Raw genomic sequence first — 26,939 nt, forward strand, 5'->3', positions numbered from 1 at the left:
ATCAGCAGTTTGGGGGAACGGTTCCCAGGGCCGGGCGTCGCCCCCCCCTCGCCCCCCCGCATCTCCGTCCACCTTAAGAGCCGCGGGCAGCTCCACCTTAACGCGGGTGGGGGGAGGCGTGTGCGTGCGGGGGGCGGCCTCTCCCCCCCCATCACCCGGTACCGGGGCTGCAGTGGCGACAGCAGCGCGGTCACGGGAGCAGCGGGCAGCAGGAGCGCTGCGGAGCATCCCCCGCCCGGCGCCGCCCTCCCTCCGCACCCTGCATCCCCGGGAGCACCCCGCACCCCCGGGCACCACCCGGCATCCCCGGGAGCACCCCGCACCCCCGAGCACCACCGGCATCCCCGGGCAGCACCCCGCACCCCTGGGTACCACCCGGCATCCCTGGGTACCATCCTGCATCCCCGGGCAGCATCCTGCATCCCTGGGTACCACTTGACCCTTAGGTCGTACCCAGCATCCTCGGGTACCACCCGCATCCCCGGGTGACATCCCACACCCTTGGGCACCGGCAGCACCCTTGGGCCCCCCCTCCGGCCCCCCCCAAGCTCTTCTCGCCCCCCCCGCCATGGCCGAGCCCAGCACCGAGTGCAGCATCAAGGTCCTGTGCCGGTTCCGGCCCCTCAACCAGGCGGAGATCCTGCGGGGGGACAAATTCCTGCCCGTCTTCCAGGGCGACGACAGCGTGGTGGTGGGGGTGAGTGCGGGGGGGCACAGGGATGGGGGCACAGCCGGCGGGAGGGGGGGAATAGCCAGGCTGGGGGGTACCCGGCCTGGGGGAGGGGGGCGACAGTCAGCTTGGGGGAGCAGAGCCTGTTGGGGGGGGGGGATCGCCCTGGGTGTGGCCGGTAGCTCTGGTGCCCAAATGGGCCCAGACCCCCCCCGGGGCGTTTCCCCTGCCCCCCCATTCCCCTCCCTTACCCCACCCCCCACTCCTTGTCTAAGGTTCCCGGCACTCCCAGTTTCCCCCCGTCTGGCCCAGTGCGGGGGGGGGGGGGGGGTGTTTACAATGAGCAGAGACACCCTGGCCCCCGGGGGGGCACGATCGGGCCCGAGGGCCGCACCGGGACGGGGGGGGGTTGTCGCAGATCCTGCCCACACCCCACCCCGCTGCGGCCCGGCCCTTTGTTGAGGGGTGAAGCCGGGGGGGCTCAGGGACCGCAGCCAAGCCCCCCAGTGTAAGGGCCCCCCCCATAACGCCCCCCCTTGCACGGGGCCGGGTATAGGGCGGGGGGGGGTTCTCCTGCAGGGAGGGCCTCGCCCGGCCTGGGCACCCCGGCCCTGAGGGGGGGCCCCGGGGAAGGTGTGGGGGCCCTTGGGGTGGGGGGGTGCAGCGGGCTCCCCCGGGGGTGCAGTGGGGCGGGGGGGGGGGCTGTGCCGGCTCCGTGGGTGTTGTTGTGTCCCTGAGTGGTTGTACCGGCGCAATGCGGGGTGTTGCGTGGGGCGGTTGTGCGGCGGGGGGGGTGAGCGGCGGGGGCTGCGTGGGGCGGCTGCGCGTGGGGGGGGGGTGCGTAGGGAGGGTGCGTGGGGTGGTTGTGCGTGGGGGGGTGCGTGGCCGTCGGCGGGCGGGGCGGTTGTGCCTGCGCCGTGCTGCGGCGGTTGCGCTGGGCCGGGGGGGGGGGGCGGGGCGGACGGGGGGCGAGCTGGTGTCGCCGGCTGTCCCCGTGTCCCGCTGTCCCCCTGGTGTCCGGCTGTCCCCGTGTCCCGCTGTCCCCGTGGTGGCTGCGGCGGTTCAGCACCGGGGCCTGGACAGCTCCCGGCGGGGGGGGCGGAGCAGAACGGAGTGGGGGGGTGTATGGGGGGGGCGGGGGGTGTATGGGGGTCTGTGGGGGTGTAGGGAGGCTGGGGACGTATGGGGGTGTACGGGGGGGCTGGGGGTGTATGGGTTCTATGGGGGGCTGCCGGTCTATGGGGTGTACGGGGCACTATGAGGGTTTATGAGGGTCTGGGGGGGGCTGAGGGGTGTATGGGGGTCTATGGGGGGCTGCGGGTGTATGGGGGACTGAGGGGTCTATGGGGGTCTATGGGAGTCTATGGGGATCTATGATGGTCTATGGGGGTCTATGGGGGGGCTGAGGGGTCTATGGGGGCGCATGAGGGTGTATGGCGAGGCTGCGGCACTGTGGAGGTGTATGGGGGGAGGGGGCTGGGGGCCTATGGAGCGCCTGGGGGTCTCTTGGTCTGGGAGGGGGGGCTGGGGATGTGGGGGGAGTTGGAGATCTATGGGGTCTATGGGGGACTGAAGGGTCTATGTGGATCTATGAGGGTGCATGGGTCTGTATGGGGCTCTATGGGGGTCTATGGGCATCTATGGGGGTCTATGGGGGCCTATGGAGGGGCTGAGGAGGCTATGGGGGGGTATGGAGCTGTATGGTGAGACTGTGAGCCTAGGGGGGTGTATGGGGAGTGTATGGGGAGGTTACGGGGGAGTCTGTGGAGTTCTGGGGGTCTATGAGGGTGTACGGAGAGTGCGTGGGGCTTGGGGTCTAGGAGGGCGTACGGGGGTCTGAGGGTATATGGAGAGTGTGAAGTCTCTGGGGGTGCGTGGGGAGTGTATTGGGGGTCTGGGGTATATGTGGATACCAGGGGGGCCAGGGGGGTGTATGGGGTCTGGAGTGTATGGGGCATATATGGGGTGCTGGGGTATAGGGGGTATATGGGGGAGGGGGTGGTAAATGGGGGTACTGGGGGAGGTGTGGGGTCCTAAGGGGTTGAGGGGATTATGGGGACTGGGGGTGACTGGGGGGCTGGGAGGGTAATGGGGTACATGGGGGAGCCTTAGGTGGTCTGGGGGGGCTTGGGGTTTCTGAGGGGCTACATGGGGGGTGGGGGTGTATGAGGGAGTGGGTGGGAGGGCAGGGGTTATATGTAGGGGGCTGGCAGTGAAGTGGAAGCTGATGGTATAGGGAGAAGTATGAGAGGGGCACGCATGTATGGGGGTCCATGGGATTTGGGAGGGCAGGGGTCTATGAGGGGATTGGGGCCGTGTGAGAGGCCCCCCTGTAACCTCCCACCTCCCTTACTGGGATTCACTGGAACTTACTGGGAGCCCTGCAAGGGGAGCCCTGAGGCTGGCACAGCCCCCAGCGCCTTGTGGGGGTCTCTCCTGGCCACTGACCCCCATGACTCCCCTCCAGGGCAAGCCCTATGTCTTCGACCGCGTCTTCCCCCCCAACACCACCCAGGAGCAGGTCTACCACGCCTGTGCCATGCAGATCGTCAAGGGTGAGGGCCGGGGCCTTGGGGGGGCCTGGGGGCATTCCCGGGGGGTCCTAGCTGAGGGACCCTCCTCCAGGGACACCCAGATCCATGGGGACATTGGAGGGTGCTGGGAGGTGACAGGGGCAGGTTGTGGGGTGACGCTGGCAGGGGGAGATGCGCAGGGGGTCCTTGGGGCTGTCCAGCAGATCTTGGGGTCTCTGCAGGACTTTGGGGGGTCTCTGCAATCTCCAGGGGTTCTGGGGGTATCTGTGAGGTCTTTTGGGGGGTCTCAGGGGTCCTTGGGCATCGCTGGGGGTCTTGGAGGTGATCTTAGCTGCCATGGGGGGGTCAGGGAGCCCTGGGGGTCTCGGGGGAGTCCCTCAGGGTTTGGGGGGACTATGAGGTCCCTGGGGGTCCTGGGAGTCCTCGGGGATTCCTGGGAGTCCCTGAGGGGCTCTGCCCACCCTCACCCCTCCCCATAGACGTGCTGGCTGGGTACAACGGCACCATCTTCGCCTATGGGCAGACATCATCAGGCAAGACCCACACCATGGAGGTGAGGGAGCCGGGGGGGGCTTGGGGGGGGGGGGGCTCAGCACCTCCTGGGCCCTGGCACCCCCCTGGGTGCTCATCACCCCCCCACCCCCCCAGGGCAAGCTGCACGACCCCCAGCAGATGGGCATCATCCCGCGCATTGCCCAGGACATCTTCAACCACATCTACTCCATGGACGAGAACCTTGAGTTCCACATCAAGGTGGGGACTGGGAGGGGCTGGGAGCACTGGGAGGACTGGGAGGTTGAGTCCTGACCCCCCCACACACCCTGACACCCCAAATTTGCTCCTACCAGGTTTCTTACTTTGAAATTTATCTGGACAAGATCCGGGACCTGCTGGACAGTGAGTAGGGGAGGCACTGGGAGATATTGGGTGGGTATTGGGATGCACTGAGGGCACTGAGGAGCTTGGAGGCACTGGGGAACACTGGGAGGCACTGGGTGGGTACTGGGGAGCACTGGGAGTCAGTGGTGGGGCATGGGGGAGCACTGGGAGGCACTGGATGGGTACTGGGGAGCACTGGGAGTCAGTGGAAGGGCATGGGGGAGCACTGGGAGGCACTGGATGGGTACTGGGGAGCACTGGGAGTCAGTGGAAGGGCATGGAGGAGCACTGGGAGGCACTGGATGGCACTGGGAGCTCCTAGGGCATGTTGGGGGGTCACCACCCCCCCAGCCCCCTCACCCCACGTCCCCCCTACTAGTGACCAAGACCAACCTGTCGGTGCACGAGGACAAGAACCGGGTTCCCTACGTCAAGGTGAGGAGCGGCTCAGAGGGTCCCTTGGGTGGGGCACCCCAAGGGGCACCCCAGAGGGTGTGCTGGGGCCGATCCCCGGGCTCAACCCCCCCACACACACCCCCAGGGCTGCACCGAGCGCTTCGTCTCCAGCCCCGAGGAGATCCTGGATGTGATCGACGAGGGGAAATCCAACCGGCACGTGGCTGTCACCAGTGAGCGCTCTTGGGACATGGGGACACACAGGGGGCTGGGCGATGAGGCGGGCAGAGAGAGGTGGGGGGCTATGGGGTGCCAGTCCCTGCTGTGCAGGGTACTGTGGGGTGTCTGGGGTGCTGGGGGGGTTCTGGGGCACAATGGGGGGTCCCTAGGATGCTGTAGGGATCGTTGGGGTACCATGGGGGTCCCTGGGGCATTGTGGGATCTCTGGGGTGTTGTAGGGTCCCTGGGGTGCTGTAGGGGTCATTGGTGCACCATAGGGGTCCCTAGGGTGCTGGGGGGTCCCTGGAACACTGTGGGGGTCCCTGGGGCACCATGGGGGTCCCTGCAGCATCATGGGGTCCTTGGAGCATTGTGGGGGTCCCTGGGGTACTGTGGGGTCCCTGGGGTGCTGTAGGAGTCATTGGGGCACCATGGGGGTCCCTGGGGTATTGTGGGGGTCCCTGGGGTGCTGTAGGGTCCCTGGGGTGCTGTAGGAGTCATTGGGGCACCATGGAGGCCATGGGGAATCATAGGGTCCCTGGAGTGCAGTGGGGGACCCCTGGGGCACTGTGGGGTCTCTGGGGCACTGTGGGGTGCTGCAGGGGTCCCGTGGGGGTGCGGGGGCTCCCTGGGGGCCGGAGGCACGGGCGTGCAGCCTCCCCCTGTGCCCACAGACATGAACGAGCACAGCTCCCGCAGCCACAGCATCTTCCTCATCAACATCAAGCAGGAGAACGTGGAGACAGAGCAGAAGCTCAGCGGGAAGCTCTACCTGGTCGACCTGGCCGGGAGCGAGAAGGTTGGGGGGACCCCAGCACTGAGGGACCCTGGGGGGCTTGGGCTGGGAGGATTCTGGGGTGGGGGTCTTTGGGGGGCCCTGGGCTGGGGTATGTGGGATTGGGAAGTCTCTGGGGGAACTTGGGTGGAGGATGTCCCCAAGGGGGGCATTGGGAGGCTGGGGGCCTTGGGGGGGGGGGGGGGGGGGGGAAGTCTGTGGGCTGTGGGACATTGGGGTTAGGGGTCTTCAGGCTAGGGTGGGGGTCTCTGGATGAACAGTCTCTGGATTGGGGGTCTCTGGGGGTCTACTGGCTGGTGGCATCCTTGGGTTTGGGGGTCTTGGGGGAGTTCCTGGGCTGGGGCTGTCCCTGGGGTGGAGGTCCCTGGGGTAGGGGTGGCCCCATGGGGGTCTCTGAGCTGCCCGGCCCCACAGGTCAGCAAGACAGGGGCTGAGGGGGCCGTGCTGGACGAGGCCAAGAACATCAACAAGTCGCTGTCGGCGCTGGGCAACGTCATCTCGGCCCTGGCCGAGGGCACGGTGAGAGCCCACGTATCCCCCCCCCGCCAGGGGGGGCGAGCCCCCGCCCGCCCGCTCTGCCCCAGGGACCCTGGGGCTGGGGGGGGGGACCCTGCTGAGCCCTGTGCCCCCCCGCAGAAGGCCTATGTGCCCTACCGGGACAGCAAGATGACGCGGATCCTGCAGGACTCGCTGGGGGGGAACTGCCGCACCACCATGTTCATCTGCTGCTCCCCCTCCAGCTACAATGACGCCGAGACCAAGTCCACCCTCATGTTCGGGCAGAGGTAGGGGAGGGGGCTGGGGGTGTTGGGGTGCCCCTGCACCCCTCTGCACCCCAACTCCACCCCAACTGCACCCTATGCACCCATTGCACCCCAACTGCACCCCATGCACCCGCTGTGTCCCAACTGCACCCCAGCTGCACCCCATGCAGCCATTGCAACCCAACTGCACCTCAACAGTACCCGTTGCACCCCCACTTCACCCCATGCACCCATTGCACCCCAACTTCACCCAAATCACACTCCACCTACCTGTTGCACCCCAACTGCACCCCAGCTTCACCCCATGCACCCGTTGCACCCCAACTTCACCCGAATCGCACTCTATGCACGTGTTGCACCCCAACAGCACTCCATGTACCCCAGCTTCACCCCATGCACCCGTTGCACCCCAACTGCACCCCATGTACCCATTGCAACCCAACTGCACCCCAACAGCACCCCATGCATCTCTTGTGTCCCAAGTGCACCCCATGGGCTCCTTGCACTCCAACTTCACCCCAAGAGCACCCATTGCACCTCAACTGCACCCCATGGACCCCTTGGACCTCAAGTGTACCCCAAGCACCCGTTGCACCCCAGCTGCGCTCTGTCAGCACCCCATGCACTCCAACTGCACCCTTCATACCTGTTGCATCCCAGCTGCACCCCCACACCCCCGGGGGGGGGGGGGGAAGGGGGCTGCATCGGGGGTCCCCAGACCTGGGAGGGGAGTGGGGGGAAGGTGGACCCTGAGATGGGGGTCGCTGTGGTGGGCATCTCGGGGGAGGGTCCCTGGGGGATACTGCCTGGAAAGGGGAAGCAGGGGGGGTTCCTGTTGAGGGCCCCCCCCTCCATCCAGGGCCAAGACCATCAAGAACACGGCGTCAGTGAACCTGGAGCTGACGGCTGAGCAGTGGAAGAAGAAGTACGAGAAGGAGAAGGAGAAGAACAAGGCGCTGAAGGAGACCATCGGGAAGCTGGAGGCCGAGCTGAGCCGCTGGCGGAGCGGTGAGGGGGGACCCTGGCGTCCGGGAGGGGACCCCATCCCCCCCCAGGTGCTGGCTGGGGAAACTGAGGCCGTGTCCCCAGGGGAGGCCGTGCCCGAGACGGAGCAGCTAAGTGGGGCCGAGCCAGAGGCCGGGACGGGTGAGGGGACGGGCGAGGGGACAGGGACGGGACCCGCCAGCGAGACCCCCCTCAACGACAACAGCTCCTCCATCGTCATCCACATCTCCGACGAGGAGCGCCGCAAGTACGAGGAGGAGATCCGCAAGCTCTACAAGCAGCTGGATGACAAGGTGGGGACCTCCCAGACCCCTCCCCGGGTCCCCTGGGGACCCCCAAAGACCCCTCTAGACCTGCCGGGAGCCCCCAAGACCCCTGAGACTCCCCAGGACCCTTGGGGACCTCCCAGTCGCCCCAGCATCCCCCAGGACCCTCAGCACCCCAGGGCCCCCGGGACCTCCTGGCAGCCTCCAGGACCCCCCCGAGACGCCCCTGCCACCCGCAGCCCCTCGGGGCTGGCCAGCACGGACCTTCCCGTCCTCCCCCAGGACGACGAGATCAACCAGCAGAGCCAAATCATGGAGAAGCTCAAGCAACAGATGCTGGACCAGGAGGAGGTGAGGGGCCCAGCCCTGCCCCCCCAGTCCCCATGTCCCCCCATCTCTGTCTGACCCCGTAACCTCACCCTGCTGGGACCCCAGACTGATCCCTCTGGGTCCCCACTCAGGTCCCCTGGGACCCACTTGGACCCCTCCACCCTGAGCCCCTGGGACCCCCCAATGTGACCCTGTTGGAACCTCTCTGAGACCCCCACTGTGACCCTTGGGACCCCCCCCCTGACCCCCTGGACCCCTCTGGGACCCTTACCCTCAACCCTGGGACCCCACCACGCTGAGCCCCCGGGGCCGCTCTGGGACCTGCACCCTGACCCCTGGGACTACTCTGGGACCCTCACCCTGACCCCCTGGACACCCTTGGGACCCTGACCTCCTGGATCCCACTAGGACCCCCACCCTGACCCCTTGGGACCCCTCTGGGACCCCCACTATGACCCCTGGGACCCCTCTGGGACCCCAATCCTGAGCCTTAGGACCACTCTGGGACTCCCACCCTAAGCCCCTGGACCCCGCAACCTGAGCCCCTGGACCCCTCCATCCTGAGCCCCTGGGACCCCCCAACCTGACCCTGCTGGAACCCCTCTGGGACCCCCTCTGGATCCCTCCACCCTGACCCCTGGGACCCCCCCGGGACCCCCACCGTGACCCCCTGGACCCTTCTGGGCCCCCCAGGTGCTGGCAGCAGCACGGGGGGGCGGGGAGGCAGCGCGGCGGGAGCTGGCGGCTCTGCGTGCCGAGCACGGGGCAGCCCGTGCCGAGGTGGCCGAGGTGCTGGCGGCACTGGAGGAGCTGGCGCGCAGCTACGACCGCAAGGCGCAGGAGGCCGAGGACACTGGCCGCCACAACCGCCGGCTGGCCGATGAGCTGGCCCGCACCGAGGTGACCCCCTGGGACCCCTGTCTGGGACCCCCAGCAGGCACCCAACTGGGATTCCCAACGGGACTCTACTGGGAACCGTGATGGGCACCCCACTGGGATCCCTACTGGGAACCCCACTAGACCCCACTGGGAACACCAAAGTGGCTCCTCAACTGGAAACCCCACTGGGACCCTACTGGGAACCCCCATGGGCACCCAGCTGGGATCCCTACTGGGAACCCCAGTTGCTACCCCAGCCAGGATCCCTACTGACACCCCCACTGGGATCCCCAAACTGGCTCCTCAACTGGGAACCCCACTGGGACCTTACTGGGAACCCCAATTGCTAGCCCAGCTGGGATCTCTACCAAGCCTAACTGGGATCTCTACTGGGATCCCCACTAGACCCCACTGGAATCGCCAAACTGACTCCTCAACTGGGAACCATGCTAGGACCCTACTGGGAACCCCAATGGGCACCCAACTGGGATCCCTACTGGCATCCCCAGTGGACCCCATTGGGAACCCCAAACTTGCTCCTCAACTGGGAAGCCCACTGAGACCATACTGGGAACCCCAGTTGCCAGCCCAGCTGGGATCTCTACTGGGATCCCCAAAGTGGCTCATCAACTGGGAACCCCACTGGGAAACCTACTGGTGACCCTCAGTGTCCCACTGGGACCCCACTGGGAACCTTGACTGGCAAATGGGACCCAGACCAGGAATCAGCTGGGACCCCCATCAGCACCCCAGCTGGGGTCCCCAGAGCCAGGGCCCCTCCAAACTGGGACGCCCACACCAGGGCCCTGGGACCACACTGGGATCTGACAGTTGCGACCCCCAGGTCCAAACCAGAACCAAACTGGGATGCTCTGGGCCAGGGATCCCCCGAAACAGGAGCCTCAGACCTGGGAGCCCCCTAAACCCCAAACCAGACCCCAAAGAGGGGACCCCCCCCCCCCCCAAGCTGGACCCCAATGAGGGGAACCCCTCCAAACAGACCCCAAAGAGGGACACCCCACCCCCAAACCAGGCCCCAGACTGGGAGACTCTCTCCTTAAACTGGGATGCCAGACTGGGTGTTCCAGGGGACCAAGAGCAGCACCCCATGGGTGGAGCGGGCGGGATCTTAGGGTGCCGGGGTGGGGGCCCGGGGGTACGGGGGGGGGGGGGCGGGGTGCTGGGGGTGCCAGGGTGGGGGATGCTGGGGTGGGTGCTGGGCGTGTCGAGGGGGGGTGCCAGGGCTGCCGGGGCAGGGGGTGCCGGGGTGCCAGGCGGTGCCAGGGGTGCCGGGGGGGGGTGATGGGGGTGCCGGGGTGCCAGGCCGCGCTGTGCCTGCAGGCGACGACGCTGTCGCTGGAGACGGAGCTGCAGCGGGTGCGGGAGCTGGGGGGGCAGCAGCGCAAGCGGGCGGCCGAGGTGCTCAACGGGCTGATGAAGGACCTGAGCGAGTTCAGCCTCATCGTGGGCAACGGCGAGATCAAGCTGGTGAGGGGGGGGCACCCCTGCCAGGCTGCACCCATGGGTGCATGCCGTGCCCGTGCCGTGCCACGCCGTACCCGTGTGTGTGACATGCCTGTGACATGCCCGTGCCGTGCCACATCATGCTGGCCCCATGTGTGGGATGTGCCCATGCCGTGGCCGTGGCGTGCCATGCCCGTACTGTGCCATACCCATGCGTGTGCCATGCCCATGTGTGCGCCGTGCCCGTGCTGTGCCATGTCGTGCCATACCCATGCGTGTGCCATGCCCGTGCCACGCCATGCCCATGCCATGCTGTGCATCCGCAGTGCCCGTGCCATGTCATACCCATGTGCGTGCCATACCCGTGCTGTGCCGTGCCTGTGCCCTGCCATGCTGACCCGTGTGCCGTGCCACACCCGTGTGTGCTGTGGCCATGCCATGTGCGTGCCACGCCATGCCACACCCATGTGTGCGCCATACCGACACTGTGCCATGCCTGTGCTGTGCTGACCCCTGTGCCGTGCCATACCCATATGCATGCCATAGCCATGCCATGCTATATCCATGTGTGGTACGTGCCTGTGCCACGCCATGCCATGGCCATGCCGTGCTATACCCACGCCGTGCCGTACTCTGCTGTACCACGCCCATACCATGCCAGACCCATGTGTGTGCCATACTCATGCCGTGCCACACCCGTGCCATACTGTGCCGTGCTGTGCCCATGCCCTTGCCATGCTGACCCGCGTGCTGTGCCATTCCCATGTGCATGCTGCGCCCATGCTGTGCCATACCCATGTGTGGTACATGCCCATGCCACGCTGTGCCCATGCCATGCCATACTATGCCACGCCGTGCCCGTGCCGTGCTGACCCACGTGCCGTGCCCGTGCCCAGCCGGTGGAGGTGAGCGGGGCCATCGAGGAGGAGTTCACCGTCGCCCGGCTCTACATCAGCAAGATCAAGTCGGAGGTGAAGTCGGTGGTGAAGCGGTGCCGGCAGCTGGAGAACCTGCAGGTGGAATGCCACCGCAAGATGGAGGTGACCGGGCGCGAGCTCTCCTCCTGCCAGCTCCTCATCTCCCAGGTGGGCTGGGGACGGGGACAGGTGGGGACAAACCCTGGGGCTGCCACCACCAGGCACCTCTCATGAGTGATGCCACTGCCATGGTGACCACAGAGTTTGGTGACCCCAGGGCTTAGTGGCCCCGGGCATTGGTGGCCCTGGGGCTTGGTGACCCTGGGGTTTGGTGGACCTGGGATTTTGTGGCCTCAGGGTTTGGTGACTTGGGGGTTTGGTGGCCCCAGGGTTTGGTGTGCCCGGAGTTTGGTGTCCCCAGGGTGTGGTGACCCTGGGGTGTGGTGACACCATGGTTCAGTGGCCCCAGGGTTTGGTGGCCCCATGGTTTGGTGGCCCTGGGATTTTGTGACCCTAGGGTTTGGTGGCCCTGGAGTTCAGTGACCCGAGGGTTTGGTGGTCCTGGAGTATGGTGACCCTGGGGCTTGGTGGCCTGGGGTTTGGTGTCCCTGGGGTTTGGTGACCCCAGGGTTCGCTGACAGAGTGGCCCTGGGGATGGCGGGGGGTGGTGGCCGCGTGCCCCCAGCCGGGGGGCGGTGGCTGAGGCTGGTCCCGCAGCACGAGGCGAAGATCCGCTCGCTGACGGAGTACATGCAGACGGTGGAGCTGAAGAAGCGGCACCTGGAGGAGTCGTACGACGCCCTGAGCGAGGAGCTGGCCCGGCTGCAGGCCCAGGGTGCGGGGCCTGGGGGGGCTCAGGGGGCGGGGGGGGCTGGGGGCCTCAGGGGGCTGAGGGCACAGCAGCACTTGGGGGGCTGGGAGGCATGGTGGGGCTCGGGGTGGCTGGGGGCACAGAGGTGTGGGGGGTCACAGGGGGGCTGGGGGGCACGGCAGCAGTCAGAGGGCTGGGGGCATGGGGGGGCTCGGGGAGCTGGGGGGGTATAGGGGGGCTGGGGGGGTGAGAGTGGGGCTGGGGGACGTGGGGGGGCTGGGGGCCTCGGGAGGCTGAGGGCACAGTGGCACTTGGGAGGCTGGGGGGCACGGTGGGCTCGGGGGCTGGGGGGGTGGGGGGGCCAGGGGGCTGGGGGACATGGTAGAGTTGGGGGGCTGGGGGTCACGGTGGGGGCTTGGGGGGCTGAGAGGGCATGGCCTGGGGGTCTGGAGGGGCTTAGGGGTCTGGGGGGTCACAGTGGGACTCAAGGGGCCGGAGGGGGTCCCTGGCTCGTCCCCCCCAACGCGAGCTCCGGCCCACAGAGACGGCGCAGGGGGTGGCCCGGAAGGAGCGGGAGCAGGATGAGACCCAGGACACTGACGAGGTCAAGGTGAGAGGGTCCCGGGGGGACAAGGTGCTGGGGGCATCCAGGGTCCCCAAAGGGTGTAGAAGGCCCAAAGGGGGAGCCAGTTGGGGGTCCTTATGGCGTGTGGGATGTCCTAGAGGCGGGGTGTGGGTCCCTGGGGTGCTGGGGAGGCTGGAGGGGTGCTGGGCGATGCTGGGGGTCCCGGGGGTGCTGGGGGCTGCTGGGTGTCCACAGGGCCCTGGGGAGTTTGGAGCATGTTGGGGGTCCCTGGGAGGTGCTGGAGGATGCTGGGGATCCCCGGGAGATGTTGGGGTCCGGGGGTGCTGGGGGTCCCCGGGAGGAGTTGGGGTCCCGGGGTGCTGGGGGTCCCTGGGAGGTGTTGGGGTGCTGGGGGTCCCCGGGAGGAGTTGGGGTCCCGGGGTGCTGGGGGGTCCCGTCCCTGGGCTGAGGGCGGTGGGCGCAGAAGGCGCTGGAGCTGCAGCTGGAGAGCCAGCGGGAGGCCCAGCACAAGCAGCTGGCCCGGCTGCGGGACGAGGTCAACGAGAGGCAGAAAACCATCGACGAGCTGCGGGAGTGAGTGGCCCCGGCCCTGGCCTTGACCCCATCCCTGTCCCCATCCCTGTCCCCGACCCCGACCTTGACCCTGTCCCCGTCCCCGACCCCGGATGCCCCCAGCCCAGCCCCGTCCCTCCCCCCCGTCCCTTCCCTGGACTCATCCCTGGCCGGATGGGGGGGGGGACGACGACACAGAGACTGTCCCCCCGTGGGTCGGTCCGTCTGTCCCCCCACCCACGCACCCATCCGTCTGTCTGTCCATCCCCCTGACCACCCGTCCGCCCGTCCGCAGCCTGAACCAGAAGCTGGAGCTGGAGCTGGAGAAGCTGCGTGCAGAGCACGAGGCGCTGCGGGGCGAGGAGCGGGCCAAGGCCGCCCGGCTGCAGGAGCTCACGTGAGACCCCCCCACAGCCCCGGGGGTCCCCCGGACCCCAACCCCCCCACTGACACCCCTGGGACCCCCAGAGCCACAGCATCCCCCTCCACGCGCAGGAGTCCTGGGACCCCCCAGAGATGTTCCCCGTGACACCTCCAGGACCCCACCACCACCCCTGGGACCCCCAACATCACTGGGACCCCACCCCATGGGGACACCCCCAGGACCCTGCACCACCTCCAGAAGCTCTGGGACCCCCAACACCCCCAAGAGCCTTGGGGATCCCCTCAGGACCCCCAACATTACCAGGACCCCCCACCCCATGGGGACACCCCTCAAGACCCTGTACCACCTTGGGGTCCCCTCTCAGCCCTCAGCCCCCCCAAAAAAGACCCCTGAGGCCCCTCCAAGCCCCCAGGAGCCCTCAGCACCCCCGCAGCATCCTTGTGCCTCCCCTGAGCCCCCCCAACCCCCCCCAAACTTGGGGTGACCCCCCCCATCTCCCCCCAGATTTCTCTACGAGCGCCACGAGCAGTCCAAGCAGGACCTCAAGGGGCTGGAGGAGACCGTGGTAGGTGGGGGGGGCTGGGGTGGCTGGGGGGGAGTCTGGGGGGTCGGGGGGGGGGCTTGGGGGGTCTGGGGACCACCGTGCACCCCCTCACCCCTGGTCCCCCCAAGGCTCGTGAACTCCAGACCCTCCACAACCTGCGCAAGCTGTTTGTTCAAGACGTCACGACTCGAGTCAAGAAAGTGAGGGGGGGCGAAATGGGGGGGAAGGGGGGGTAAAAATGGGGGGGGGCAAGAGCCAAAAGTGGGGTAAGGGGAGAGAGTGGGGTCAGAGCTGGGGGGGGAAGGGAGGGCTGTGAGGGGAGGGAGAGGGGTGTTGGGGGGAAGGGGGAGGGGGGGCCTGGCCTGGGGGAGATGTCCAAGCCTGGGCTGGGGGTCCCGGCCCAGGTGGGGGGGTCCCAGGCTGGGTGTGGGGGTCCCATTTCAGATGGGGGGGTCTCATCCCAGGTGGGGGAGATCCCAGCCTGGGCATGGTTGGGGGTCCCAGGTGGGCTGTGGGGGTCCCAGCCTGGGCATCATGGGGGGCCCTGGCGCAGGTTGGGGGGTCCCAGCCCGGGTTGAGGGTGCCAGCCTGGGTTGGGGGGTGCCGTGCCGGGTTGGGGGGTCCCTCCACTCCCCCCCGCCCCCGCAGAGCGCAGAGCTGGAGCCTGAGGACAGCGGGGGGCTGCACTCCCAGAAGCAGAAGATTTCCTTTCTTGAGAACAACCTGGAGCAGCTTACAAAGGTTCACAAACAGGTGGGCAGGGGGGGCGAGGGGGGGCAAAAGGGGGGACCCCCACCCCATCACCCCACCCCAGGGCCCCTCCAGCCCCCCTATACTGCAAGCTTCCCCCTTGCTTTCCCAGTGCCACCCCCCGCCCTGGCATCCCCTCTCCCCCAGCGCCCCGCTCCATCCTGGGGGTCCCCCATGGGGTGGCGTGGCTGGGGGGGGGGGCACACGCTGATGCCCGCTCTATTGCCCCCCCCTTCGCTGCCTCCTCCCTAGCTGGATCTCTGGGTGTCCAAGGTACCGCGACCCCCCCCAACCCCCCCGCACACACACACGGGCAGGACACGCATGGGGGGGTCCCCCACTCCCCCCCCCGGGGAGGATGGATGTGGGGCAGGGGGATAGACACCCCCCCAAGTCCCCTCTGCCCCGGCCACCTGGAGCCCCCCCACTTTTGCGGGGGGGGGGGGGAGGGCACTGCCCTGACCTCCGGCACTCTCCTGCCTGCCCCTGCCTGCTGCCCCCCCCGCCTGGCTGTGCCCCCCCCCCCCCAGCTCACTGCCTGCCCCCCAGCTCAGCTTTGCGGTCACGGCCCCACCGCTGCATGTGGCCACGGCGGCACCGCGGGGGGCTGGGACCCCCCCGAGGCACTGCTGGGGGGGTGCGGGCGGCCTGGATGGGTGCTGCAAGGCACCCCGGGGCCGCCTGTAGCCAGTGCTGGGCGCTGCTGGGTGCCCAGCGCCGTGCCCAGGGCCGGGCCGGGTGCTGGTGGGGCTGCCGGTGCAGCGGCTGGTGTGTGGGTGCGGGTGCCAGTGGGTGCCCCGGTGCTGATGGGTGCTGGGTGCCGATGGGTGCCCCGGTGCCGGTGGGTGCTTGGTGCGGGTGGGCGCTTCGGTGCCGGCGGGTGCCCCGGTGCCGGCGGGTGCCGGGCGCCGCCGGGTGCCCGTTGCGGGTGGGTGCCCGGTGCTGACGGGCGCCGGGCGCTGACGAGCGCCCGTTGCGGGTGGGTGCCCCGGTGCCCGTTGCGGGGGGTTGCCGGGCGCCGGCGGGTGCCGGGTGCGGGCGGGCGCCCCGGTGCCCGTGGACGCCCCGTGCCGGGTGGGCGCGGGTGGGCGCGGGTGGGCGCGGGGCTGACGCGGCCGCGCAGCTGGTCCGTGACAATGCAGATCTGCGCTGCGAGCTTCCGAAGCTGGAGAAACGCCTGCGGGCTACGGCTGGGCGAGTGCAGGCCCTGGAGGGCGCGCTGAGGGAGGCCAAGGAGGGGGCGCGCCTGGACAAGCGCCGGTACCAGCAGGAGGTGGAGCGGATCCGGGAGGCCGTGCGCGCCCGCGGGGCGGCCCGGCGCGCCCACAGCGCCCACATCGGTACGGGGGGGGGCAACGGGGAGCGAGCGGCCGGGGCGGGCGGGGTGGCCGGGGGCAGGGCGGGCGGAGGGACTGGGGGTGCGGGGGGGGACAAGAACCTGGGGTGCCCGGGGTGCGGGGGGTGCACGGGGTGCAGGGGGGAGCAAGGATATGGGGTGCGGGGGGTGCCCGGGGGCAGGGCGGGCGGAGGGACTTGGGGTGCATGGGGTGGGACAAGAACCTGGGGTGCCCGGGGTGCGGGGGGTGCACGGGGTGCAGGGGGGAACAAGGATATGGGGTGCGGGGGGTGCGGGGGGTGCCCGGGGGCAGGGCGGGCGGAGGGACTTGGGGTGCATGGGGTGGGACAAGAACCTGGGGTGCCCGGGGTGCGGGGGGTGCACGGGGTGCAGGGTGGACAGGGGGACTTGGGGTGTATGGGGTGCAGGGGGTACCTGGCATGCAGGGTGGGCGCAGGGATCTGGGGTGCGAGGGGTGCAGGGGGATGTGTGGGGTGCACAGGGTGCAAGGGGGGAACAAGCACCTGGGGTGCACGGCGTGCGGGGGGTGCAGGGGGTGCAGGGGGGAACAAGCACATGGGGTGCGTGGGGTGCAGGGTGGGCACGGACACCTGGGGTGCAGGGGGTGCATGGGGTGCAGGGCGGGAATAGGCACATGGGGTGCAGGGGGTGTGTGGGGTGCAGGGTGGGCACAGGGACTTGGCATGCAGTGGGGTGCAGGGGGTGCAGGGTGGGCACAGGCGCCTGGCACGCTCTGGGGTGCAGGGGGTGCACGGGGGTGCGGGGCCTTGCACCCCCTGGGGTGCACAGGGGCAGGGCAGCCTGGCCCGGGGTGTGGCACAGACCCGGGGGGGGGGGCACCCCGGGAGACCCCGGGGTGCCGGGTGCCAGCCAGCGCCCCTCAGCCCCCCCGTCCCCCCCAGCCAAGCCGGTGCGGCCCGGGCAGGTGCCGGCGGCGTCACCCACCGGCCTCAGCTACACCAACAGCCTCTTCCAGGGGTACCCCGGGGGGGGGCCCCTGCCCGGCCCCAGCCCCCAGGGCCTGTGAGTGGCGGGGCACGGGGGGGCTGGGCAGGGCGGGAGGGGCACTGGGGGTGCGGGGACTGGGGCGGGGGGGGCATGGGGGGATGCTGGGAGGAGGGCGGGGGCATGGGGGGTGCAGGGACAGGGTGGGGGAGGGGGCTGGGGGGAGGGTATGGGGGTGCAGGGCCGAGGGGGGGGCACAGGGGCTAGGGGGGCAGGGAGGCGGCTGGACCCAGGGCTTCTGGGGGGATGGAGGGGTGCAGGGCATGGGGTCCATCCCCCCCCCCGGTGCCAGCAGTGCCCTGGGAGTCTCAAGGGCTCTGTCCCCATGTCCCCGTGTGTGTCCGTGTGTCCATGTCCCCCCCATCCTCGCGTGCCCCCCCCAGCTTTGCCAGCGGCCCCACCACGCTCTCCAGCAGCCCCCCGGACACCTACCAGCAGCTCAACGTGGATAACGGTGAGGGGGGGGCCCTGGGGGGGGGGGGGGTGTCCCAGTTGTGGGATGAGGGCATGGGGGGGGGGTGTCCCCATAACCCCCCTGGAGCTGCTGCTCTTTCTTGCAGGGAACGTGACAGACATCAATGATAACAGGTAAGGGGGGGGGGGGGGGGCAGGGGGGGCCGGGGGGCACCGGGCCCGGGCTGACCCCCGTGTCCCCCCCAGGAGCGACCTGTCCTGCGCCTGCGAGGCCGAGGAGCAATCCAAGCTCTTCCCCCTGCGCCAGGAGACAGCAGCCAGCTAATGCCCCCCCGCCAGGTACTGGGGACCCCCCCACCCCATTCCTCAGGTGCCCCCGGGGACCCCCACATCGCCCCACCCTCACCCCATGTCCTTTGGGTTCCCCCTGCATCCCTTGGCCCCCCCCCCCATCCCCTTGGGACCCCAAATCCCATGTGCCCCCTTCGTATCCCTTGGGTGCCCCCGTATCGCTTGGATCCCCAAATCTCACGTGTGTGTGTCCCCTTGAGGTCACCAGCATCCCCCAGGGTCCCCCGCCTCCCCTGGGGATCCCCCCATCTCCCCCAGACCCCCCCATCCCTTGGGTGCCCCCAAATCCCTCCACCCCCCCACTCCCAGACCCCCCCATCCCTTGGGTGCCCCCAAATCCCTCCATCCCCCCCCACTCCCAGACCCCCCCATCCCTTGGGTGCCCCGAAGACCCTTGCACCCCCCCCAGACCAATCCCTTGGGTGCCCCCATACCCCGTGGGTCCCCAGCTCCCCCTGGACACCCCCACCCAGAGCCCTGCGGGGTCTGGGGTCCCCCACATCCCTCGGAGACCCCCACGGGGGGGCGGGCGTGCCCCCCAACGCTGCGTGTCCCCCCCCAGGTCCCGTCGGACCCGTCTCCGCTCGCATGTCCCGGTGTCACCTCCGTGTCCTGTGTGCTCGCCGCCACGCTCGCCCCGTCCTGCCCCACGGCGGGGGGGGGGGCTGCCTGCCCCCCAGGACCCCCCCCCAGACCCCCCCCTCCTCAGGGGGCCCGGCCGGGGCTGGGGGTGCTGCCCGGGGTCCGCTTCGAGATGCCTTAAGCCGATACCTGGAGGAATGTCTGGGCCCCCCCGCCCCCGTCCCCAGCCCCCCAAGTGGGGGGCAGCCCCCCCCCCTCCTTGCACACCCCACCCCCCCCCGCGTCCCCTCGCTTGGCACCTCGGCTGTGCCCCCCCTCCCCCTCCCCGGGAGCTGCTGTGCCCCTCCCCGCCCCCCCACGCGTGGGGGTGTCCCTCGCGGCCCAGCCCCCCCGCTCAGCCCCAGCGCTGCATGTCCCGCCCCGGGGCGGCTCAATAAAGGCCGGAGATGCGGAGAGGAGACTGGGGGAACTGGGGGAACTGGGGGTGCAGGGGGGACTGGGGGAACTGGGGGTGCGGGGGGCACTGGGGGGAACTGGGGGGACTGGGGGTGCAGGGGGGACTGGGGGGACTGGGGGAACTGGGGGTGCGGGGGGCACTGGGGGTGCAGGGGGGACTGGGGGAACTGGGGGTGCGGGGGGCACTGGGGGGAACTGGGCGGACTGGGGGTGCAGGGGGGACTGGGGGAACTGGGGGGACTGGGGAACTGGGGGAACTGGGGGAACTGGGGGTGCAGGGGGGACTGGGGGAACTGGGGGTGCGGGGGGAACTGGGGGTGCAGGGGGGACTGGGGGAACTGGGGTGCGGGGGGAACTGGGGGGCACTGGGGGAACTGGGGGGGACTGGGGGTGCAGGGGGGACTGGGGGAACTGGGGGGACTGGGGAACTGGGGGTGCAGGGGGGACTGGGGGGCACTGGGGGAACTGGGGGGACTGGGGGTGCAGGGGGGACTGGGGGAACTGGGGCTGCGGGGGGAACTGGAGGGCACTGGGGGTGCAGGGGGGACTGGGGGTGCGGGGGGGTCTGGGGAGGTGGGGGGAAATGGGGGGAACTGGGGGTACGGGGGGGAATGGGGGGGAACCGGGGGGGAATGGAGGTGCAGGGGGAGGGGGGAACGGGGGGGCGGGGCCGCCCTGCGCCGCCGCTGCAGCCTCAGTTTCCCCAGCTGGAGCGGGCCCAGTCCGGCAGATGGCACCCCTATAGCAAACACACATCACCCCTATAGCAAACACACAGCACCCCTATAGCAAACACACATCACCCCTATAGCCAGCACACGGCACCCCTATAGCAAACACACATCACCCCTATAGCAAACACACATCACCCCTATAGCCAACACACGGCACCCCTATAGCAAACACACATCACCCCTATAGCAAACACACATCACCCCTATAGCCAGCACACGGCACCCCTATAGCAAACACACGGCACCCCTATAGCCAGCACACGGCACCCCTATAGCAAACACACATCACCCCTATAGCAAACACACGGTACCCCTATAGCCAACACACATCACCCCTATAGCCAGCACACATCACCCCTATAGCCAACACACGGCACCCCTATAGCCAGCACACGGCACCCCTATAGCAAACACACAGCACCCCTATAGCAAACACACATCACCCCTATAGCCAGCACACGGCACCCCTATAGCAAACACACGGCACCCCTATAGCCAGCACACGGCACCCCTATAGCAAACACACGGCACCCCTATAGCCAGCAACACGACACCCCTATAGCAAACACACAGCACCCCTATAGCAAACACACATCACCCCTATAGCCAGCACACGGCACCCCTATAGCCAACACACATCACCCCTATAGCCAGCACACTTCGCTGGGTAAAGAACTGGCTGGACGGCCGGGCCCAGAGAGTGGTGGTGAATGGAGTTTACTCTGGTTGGCGGCCGGTCACAAGCGGTGTTCCCCAGGGCTCGGTGTTGGGGCCAGTTCTGTTTAACATCTTTATCAATGATCTGGACGAAGGGATCGAGTGCACCCTCAGTAAGTTTGCAGACGACACCAAGTCATGTGGGAGTGTTGATCTGCTGGAGGGTAGGCAGGCTCTGCAGAGGGACCTGGACAGGCTGGGTCGATGGGCTGGGGTGAATTGTATGAGGTTTAACAAGGCCAAGTGCAAGGTCCTGCACTTGGGCCACAGCAACCCCATGCAACGCTACAGGCTTGGGGAAGAGTGGCTGGAAAGCTGCCTGGCAGAGAAGGACCTGGGGGTGTTGCTTGACAGCCGCCTGAATATGAGCCAGCAGGGTGCCCAGGCGGCCAAGAAGGCCAATGGCATCCTGGCCTGTATCAAAAATAGCGTGGCCAGCAGGACTAGGGAAGTGATTGTGCCCCTGTACTCGGCACTGGTGAGGCCACACCTCGAATACCGTGTTCAGTTTTGGGCCCCCACTACAAGAGGGATATTGAGGTACTGGAGCGCGTACAGAGAAGGGCAACGAAGCTGGTGAAGGGTCTGGAGCAGAAGTCTTATGAGGAGCGGCTGAGGGAGCTGGGACTGTTTAGCCTGGAGAAAAGGAGGCTGAGGGGAGACCTCATCGCTCTCTACAACTACCTGAAAGGAGGGGGTAGAGAGGTGGGGGTCGGTCTCTTCTCCCAGGTAACAAGTGATAGGACAAGAGGAAATGGCCTCAAGTTGCGCCAGGGGAGGTTTACACTGGATATTAGGAAATTTTTCTTCACCGAGAGGGTTATCAAGCATTGGAACAGGCTGCCCAGGGAAGTGGTTGAGTCGCCATCCCTGGAGGTATTTAAAGGACGTTTGGATGAGGTGCTCAGGGACATGGTGTAGTGGTGGTTTTTGGCAGTGTTAGGTTTATGGTTGGACTCGATGATCTTAAAGGTCTTTTCCAACCTATATGATTCTGTGATTCTGTGATTCTGTGAAACACGTGGTACCCCTATAGCAAACACATGGTACCCCTATAGCCAACACACATCACCCCTATAGCCAGCACACATCACCCCTATAGCAAACACACATCACCCCTATAGCCAACACATGGTACCCCTACAGCAAACACACATCACCCCTATAGCCAACACACGGCACCCCTATAGCAAACACACATCACCCCTATAGCCAGCACACGGCACCCCTATAGCAAACACACGGCACCCCTATAGCCAACACACATCACCCCTATAGCCAACACACGGCACCCCTATAGCCAGCACACGGCACCCCTATAGCAAACACACATCACCCCTATAGCAAACACACGGTACCCCTATAGCCAACACACATCACCCCTATAGCCAACACACGGCACCCCTATAGCCAGCACACGGCACCCCTATAGCAAACACACGGCACCCCTATAGCCAACACACGGTACCCCTATAGCAAACACACATCACCCCTATAGCAAACACACGGTACCCCTATAGCCAACACACATCACCCCTATAGCCAGCACACATCACCCCTATAGCAAACACACATCACCCCTATAGCCAACACACGGCACCCCTATAGCAAACACACATCACCCCTATAGCCAACACACGGCACCCCTATAGCCAATACACGGCACCCCTATAGCAAACACACGGCACCCCTATAGCCAACACACATCACCCCTATAGCCAACACACGGCACCCCTATAGCCAGCACACGGCACCCCTATAGCAAACACACGGCACCCCTATAGCCAACACACATCACCCCTATAGCCAGCACACGGCACCCCTATAGCCAACACACATCACCCCTATAGCAAACACACAGTACCCCTATAGCCAGCACACGGCACCCCTATAGCCAACACACGGCACCCCTATAGCAAACACACATCACCCCTATAGCCAGCACACGGCACCCCTATAGCAAACACACATCACCCCTATAGCCAACACACGGCACCCCTATAGCCAACACACATCACCCCTATAGCCAACACATGGCACCCCTATAGCCAGCACACATCACCCCTATAGCCAACACACGGCACCCCTATAGCCAGCACACATCACCCCTATAGCCAGCACACGGCACCCTATAGGAACACCCCTCACCCCTGTAGGGAGCACAGGGCACTTCTGCAGAGAGACACGGCACCCTATAGGGACACACATCACCCCTATAGCAAGCCCACACCCCATATAGGGAGCACACGTCACCCTAGAGCAAGCACACGTCCCCCCTAGGGAGCACACACGTCCCTTATAGTCACACACATCCCCTATAGGGATCACACACGTCCCCTATAGGTATCACACACATCTCCTATAGGTATCACACACGTCCCCTATAGGGATCACACACATCCCCTATAGGGATCACATTCATCCCCTATAGGGAGCACACACATCCCCTATAGGGAGCACACACGTCCCCTATAGGGAGCACACACATCCCCTACAGGGATCACACACGTCCCCTATAGGGATCACACACATCGCCTATAGGGATCACAAACATCCCCTACAGGGAGCACACACGTCGCCTATAGGGATCACACACATCCCCTACAGGGATCACACACGTCCCCTATAGGGATCACACACATCGCCTATAGGGATCACACACATCCCCTATAGGGAGCACACACATCCCCTATAGGGATCACACATGTCCCCTGCAGGGATCACACACATCCCCTATAGGGAGCACACACGTTCCCTATAGGGAGCACACACATCCCCTATAGGGATCACACACATCCCCTATAGGGAGCACACACATCCCCTATAGGGATCACACACATCGCCTATAGGGAGCACACACGTCCCCTATAGGGAGCGCGGGGCCGGACCTGGCGGGTACGGCAGGGGGCGCTGCGGGCGCAGGGCGCATGCGCCGCGCTGGCCCCTGCTGGGTTCCGGCGGACGGCTTCCGGCTTCCGGCGCTGCGGCGGGACGGGCGGAAGCCGGCGGCGGGGGCGGGCGGAAGCGGCGGCCATGGCGGCGGCGGCGGCGGCTGCGACCGGGCCCGCGGCGCCGCGCACCAAGACCAAGAAGAAGCAGAAACGGTTCGTGCCGCAGCGAGTGAAGGTGCCGCGGGCCGCCGACCCGCTGCTGGCCGTGCTGGCTTGGGGCGTCAACCACCAGGTGAGGCCGGGCACCGGGCCCGGCACCGCGAGCGGCCCTGCCAGGGCAGGACCGGCACCCCCATCCTCCCGCCGGCCCCGTTCCCCTCCCCCCCTCCCCCACCCCCGCACCGACAACCGGGGCCCGTTAACGGGTCCCGGTTGTCGCCGCTGTACCCGGTGGGTGACCCGGGGGGGGAAGGGGGGGAGGGACTGGTTCTGGGGGGGCCCAGCCCGACACCCCCCCCCCCCACGCCCCCCAGATCAACGAGCTGAGCCAGGTCCCGCTGCCCGTCATGCTGCTGCCCGACGACTTCAAAGCCAGCTCCAAGATCAAGGTCAACAACCACCTCTTCAACCGGTGAGCTGGGGGGGAGACGCGGACACGAGTGGGGGTCCAACCCCCGGGGGCAGCCCCCAGATCTCATGTTTCCCCCCACGCCACCCCCCCGAACCCCCAAATCCCCAGGGAGAACCTGCCCAGCCACTTCAAGTTCAAGGAGTACTGTCCCCAGGTCTTCCGCAACCTCCGCGAGCGCTTCGGCATCGACGACCAGGACTACCAGGTGGGGTGACACCCCACGGGCGTGGAAACACCACCACCCCCCCACGCCCCCCTCAGCTTGATGTTTGTCACCGTCCTTGTGTCGTGTCTCCCCCCCCCCCCCCCCCCCCCCCCCCCCCCCCAAAAAAAGGTGTCGCTGACGCGGAGCCCCCCGCACTGGGAGGGCAGCGACCGCCGGTTCCTGCTCTCCTCCGACCGGACGCTGGTGGTGAAGGAGCTGTCGAGTGAGGACGTGGCCGATGTCCACGATCTCCTGTCCCACTACCACCAGGTACGGCGAGCGGGAGGGGGCTACGGGGTGGGGGGGGGTATGTCACCGCGTGTCCTGGCATGTCACTGTCTGTCCCCTCCGCCCCTGTCACCCCAGTACGTGGTGCAGTGCCACGGCAGCACGCTGCTGCCCCGCTTCCTGGGGATGTACCGGGTGAGCGTGGACAGCGAGGAGACCTACCTGCTGGTCATGAGGAACATGTTCAGCCACCGCCTCCCCGTCCACAGGAAATACGACCTGAAGGTAAGGGGGTGTCCTCCCCCCCCACCTGGGGGAGGGGGCCGGACCCCCAATCGCCTCACGTCAGCTCTGCCTCCCTCCAGGGCTCCCTCGTGTCCCGAGAGGCCAGCGACAAGGAGAAGGTACCGGGGTGGGGTGATGCTGAGACCCCCCAGTCTTGGGGGGGCGGGGGGAGGGGGTCTGGACCTCATTACCCCCCCCAATAACGACAGGTCCCCCCCATAATGATGGCTCGTTACCCTAACAAAGGGGGTGGCACAGGAAATCCCTTTGACCACCACGGGCATGTCCCCTGCTTGGGGGAGTCCCCTTCCTCCCTGGGGACCCCCTGGCTGCCCCCTCTCCCCCAGCCTGACTTTTTTTTGGGGGGGCTTCCCCACGTGTGCCCCCCCCACCCCGCAGGGCAAGGACCTGCCCACCCTGAAGGACATGGACTTCTTGAACAAGAACGAGAAGGTCTACGTGGGCGAGGAGGACCAGAAGGACTTCATGGAGAAGCTCAAGAGGGACGTGGAGGTGGGTGAGTTGGGGGGCTGCACCCCCTCACCATGGGAGCCTTGGGGGGAGACTGCACCCCCCTGGGAGCCATGGGGGAGGGGGGGCTGCACCCCTCCAGGCCATCAGAGAGTCCCCCCCCTATCGATGTGGGTGCCCCCCACCCCAAGTGATCTCTTGGTTGCCCCCTCCAGTTCCTAGTGCAGCTGAAGATCATGGACTACAGCCTGCTGCTGGGGATCCACGAGGTGGGGCGGGCAGAGCAGGAGGAGGAGGAGGAGGTGGAGGAAGAAGAGAGCGGGGGGGGTGATGAGGGGGGGGCCACAGTGTGGGGGGGCTCCTACGGGACCTCCCCCGAGGGCATCGGCAGCTACCTCAACTCCCACCGCCCCCTCGGCCCCGGCGACTTCGACCCCTACGTCGACGTCTACGCCCTGCGCGGTGCCGAGGGTGAGCGGGGCTGGGGGGGGGGGGGGGGGGTTGGGGGGTGGGGGCACCCCCAAGGCTGACGCCCCCCCCCCCCCGGTGTCCCCCCAGCCGCCCCTCGGCGGGAGGTGTACTTCATGGGGCTGATCGACGTCCTCACCCAGTACGACGCCCGCAAGAAGGCGGCGCACGCGGCCAAGACCGTCAAGCACGGGGTGAGGGGGGACACCCCCAAACTGGGGGAGGGGGGCTGGCAGGGGCCCCCCCTTATTTTGGGCGGGGGGGGGGGGTAGAGCCCTGTTGGGGTGAAAGAGGAAGGGGATGGGGATGGGGGGGCAGCCCCCTGGCAGGGTCTTGGGGGGGCTGTCATTTTGGGGGAGGTTAGGGGATGCCTTGAGGGATGGGGGGGCTGCTGGTGCTTGGGGAGAGGGTTGGTGGTGAGGGGGGGTGGTCCTGGGGGGGATTCGGGGGGGTCTGACCCCGTGCCCCCCCAGGCAGGAGCGGAGATCTCCACGGTGCACCCCGAGCAGTATGCCAAGCGCTTCCTCGACTTCATCACCAACATCTTCGCCTAGGGGGGGCCCCCCGGACCAAGACCCCCCCCCCCCCCCGCCGGGCTGTGCTGCCCCCCCCCCCCCGGTGTGCACAGCCCCCCCCGGGGCCCCCAGTCACCCCCCCAGGCGTGGGCCCCCCCACGGCAGCTCCCCCCCACCCCAGCAGGCGGGGGCTTTGCTACTCAAGTGCCTTAACGTTATTTGGGGGGGGGGGGCTCCCTCCCCCCCAAACAGGGGGGGACCTGGGCCCCTTCTGTCCCCCCCATGCTGGGGGGGGGGGGGGGGGGGAATCAAACACTACTGGCCCCAGGGTGAGGGGGTCCCCCGTTCCTTTCCCCCCCCGAGGGGAGCAGCACCCCCTGTTCAGGGGAGGGCCCAGGGGTGGGGGTACAGCCCCTGCCCCCTCCTTCTGAGCCAGGTGGGAGGGGCCATTCCTTGCTCACCCCCCCCCCGCCATGTGGGACCCGGGGGGGGGGCACCTCCCCCCCCTTGCTGCAGCCCCCAGGGGTGACCCCAGTTCCATGGGGGGGGACCCCGGCCCTGTATGACCCCGGGGGGGGCGGGGCGGGCAGGGTCCTGTGGGGTGACACACACAAACACATCCCCCCCCGAGGGTGTCCCGGGGGCTGTCCCCAGGCCCCCCCCTCCGTTACCAGCGGGGCCCCCCCGCCCCCCACTGTGTACTGAGAAATAAATTATTGAACCGGACCCGGCTCTGCCCCGTTACCGGGACCCCCCCGGCTCCTCCCCGTTCCCGGGACGCCTGGCCCCGCCCCGCCCCCTGGCTCCGCCCAGGCCCCGCCCCCGCCATCACGCGCCGTTCCCATGGCGACGGACTCGGTACTCCGTGCTCCCCCCCTCCCG

The 26,939-nt window shown here is 67.7% G+C and overlaps 2 protein-coding genes across 4 annotated transcripts; both read left to right on the forward strand.

Moving 5' to 3' along the window:
- Nucleotides 1-21: 21 nt before the first annotated feature.
- On the forward strand, nt 22-18,539 carry KIF5A (kinesin family member 5A). Its single transcript, XM_075489739.1, has 29 exons — nt 22-697; nt 3,138-3,225; nt 3,684-3,757; nt 3,853-3,957; nt 4,053-4,101; nt 4,463-4,518; nt 4,625-4,712; nt 5,373-5,497; nt 5,909-6,013; nt 6,131-6,279; nt 7,118-7,266; nt 7,348-7,556; nt 7,812-7,880; nt 8,553-8,759; nt 10,080-10,226; nt 11,099-11,287; nt 11,837-11,954; nt 12,473-12,540; nt 12,980-13,089; nt 13,364-13,465; nt 13,958-14,018; nt 14,126-14,197; nt 14,646-14,750; nt 15,871-16,087; nt 17,007-17,127; nt 17,493-17,563; nt 17,670-17,697; nt 17,770-17,862; nt 18,437-18,539. The coding sequence occupies exons 1-28, from the start codon at nt 569-571 to the stop codon at nt 17,846-17,848; spliced, it is 3,090 nt and encodes a 1,029-aa protein (XP_075345854.1). The 5' UTR covers nt 22-568; the 3' UTR covers nt 17,849-17,862; nt 18,437-18,539.
- Nucleotides 18,540-23,334: 4,795 nt separating this feature from the next.
- Nucleotides 23,335-26,611, forward strand: PIP4K2C (phosphatidylinositol-5-phosphate 4-kinase type 2 gamma). Of its 3 annotated transcripts, none has more exons than XM_075489740.1 (10): nt 23,335-23,546; nt 23,788-23,885; nt 23,994-24,090; nt 24,220-24,360; nt 24,457-24,603; nt 24,684-24,722; nt 25,003-25,120; nt 25,290-25,343; nt 25,686-25,736; nt 26,016-26,611. In XM_075489740.1, exons 1-10 carry the CDS (start codon nt 23,397-23,399, stop codon nt 26,486-26,488), a joined length of 1,368 nt encoding a protein of 455 aa, XP_075345855.1. In that variant the 5' UTR covers nt 23,335-23,396; the 3' UTR covers nt 26,489-26,611. The 3 variants fall into 3 exon arrangements, with proteins under 3 accessions (XP_075345855.1, XP_075345857.1, XP_075345856.1); XM_075489742.1 differs by having other exon boundaries at nt 25,633-25,736; nt 26,016-26,215; XM_075489741.1 differs by having other exon boundaries at nt 23,346-23,546; nt 25,003-25,116; nt 25,290-25,545; nt 25,633-25,736; nt 26,016-26,214.
- Nucleotides 26,612-26,939: the final 328 nt, after the last annotated feature.

Source organism: Mycteria americana, unplaced genomic scaffold (genome assembly GCF_035582795.1).
Source record: "Mycteria americana isolate JAX WOST 10 ecotype Jacksonville Zoo and Gardens unplaced genomic scaffold, USCA_MyAme_1.0 Scaffold_35, whole genome shotgun sequence".
NCBI classification, from domain to species: Eukaryota; Metazoa; Chordata; class Aves; order Ciconiiformes; family Ciconiidae; genus Mycteria; species Mycteria americana.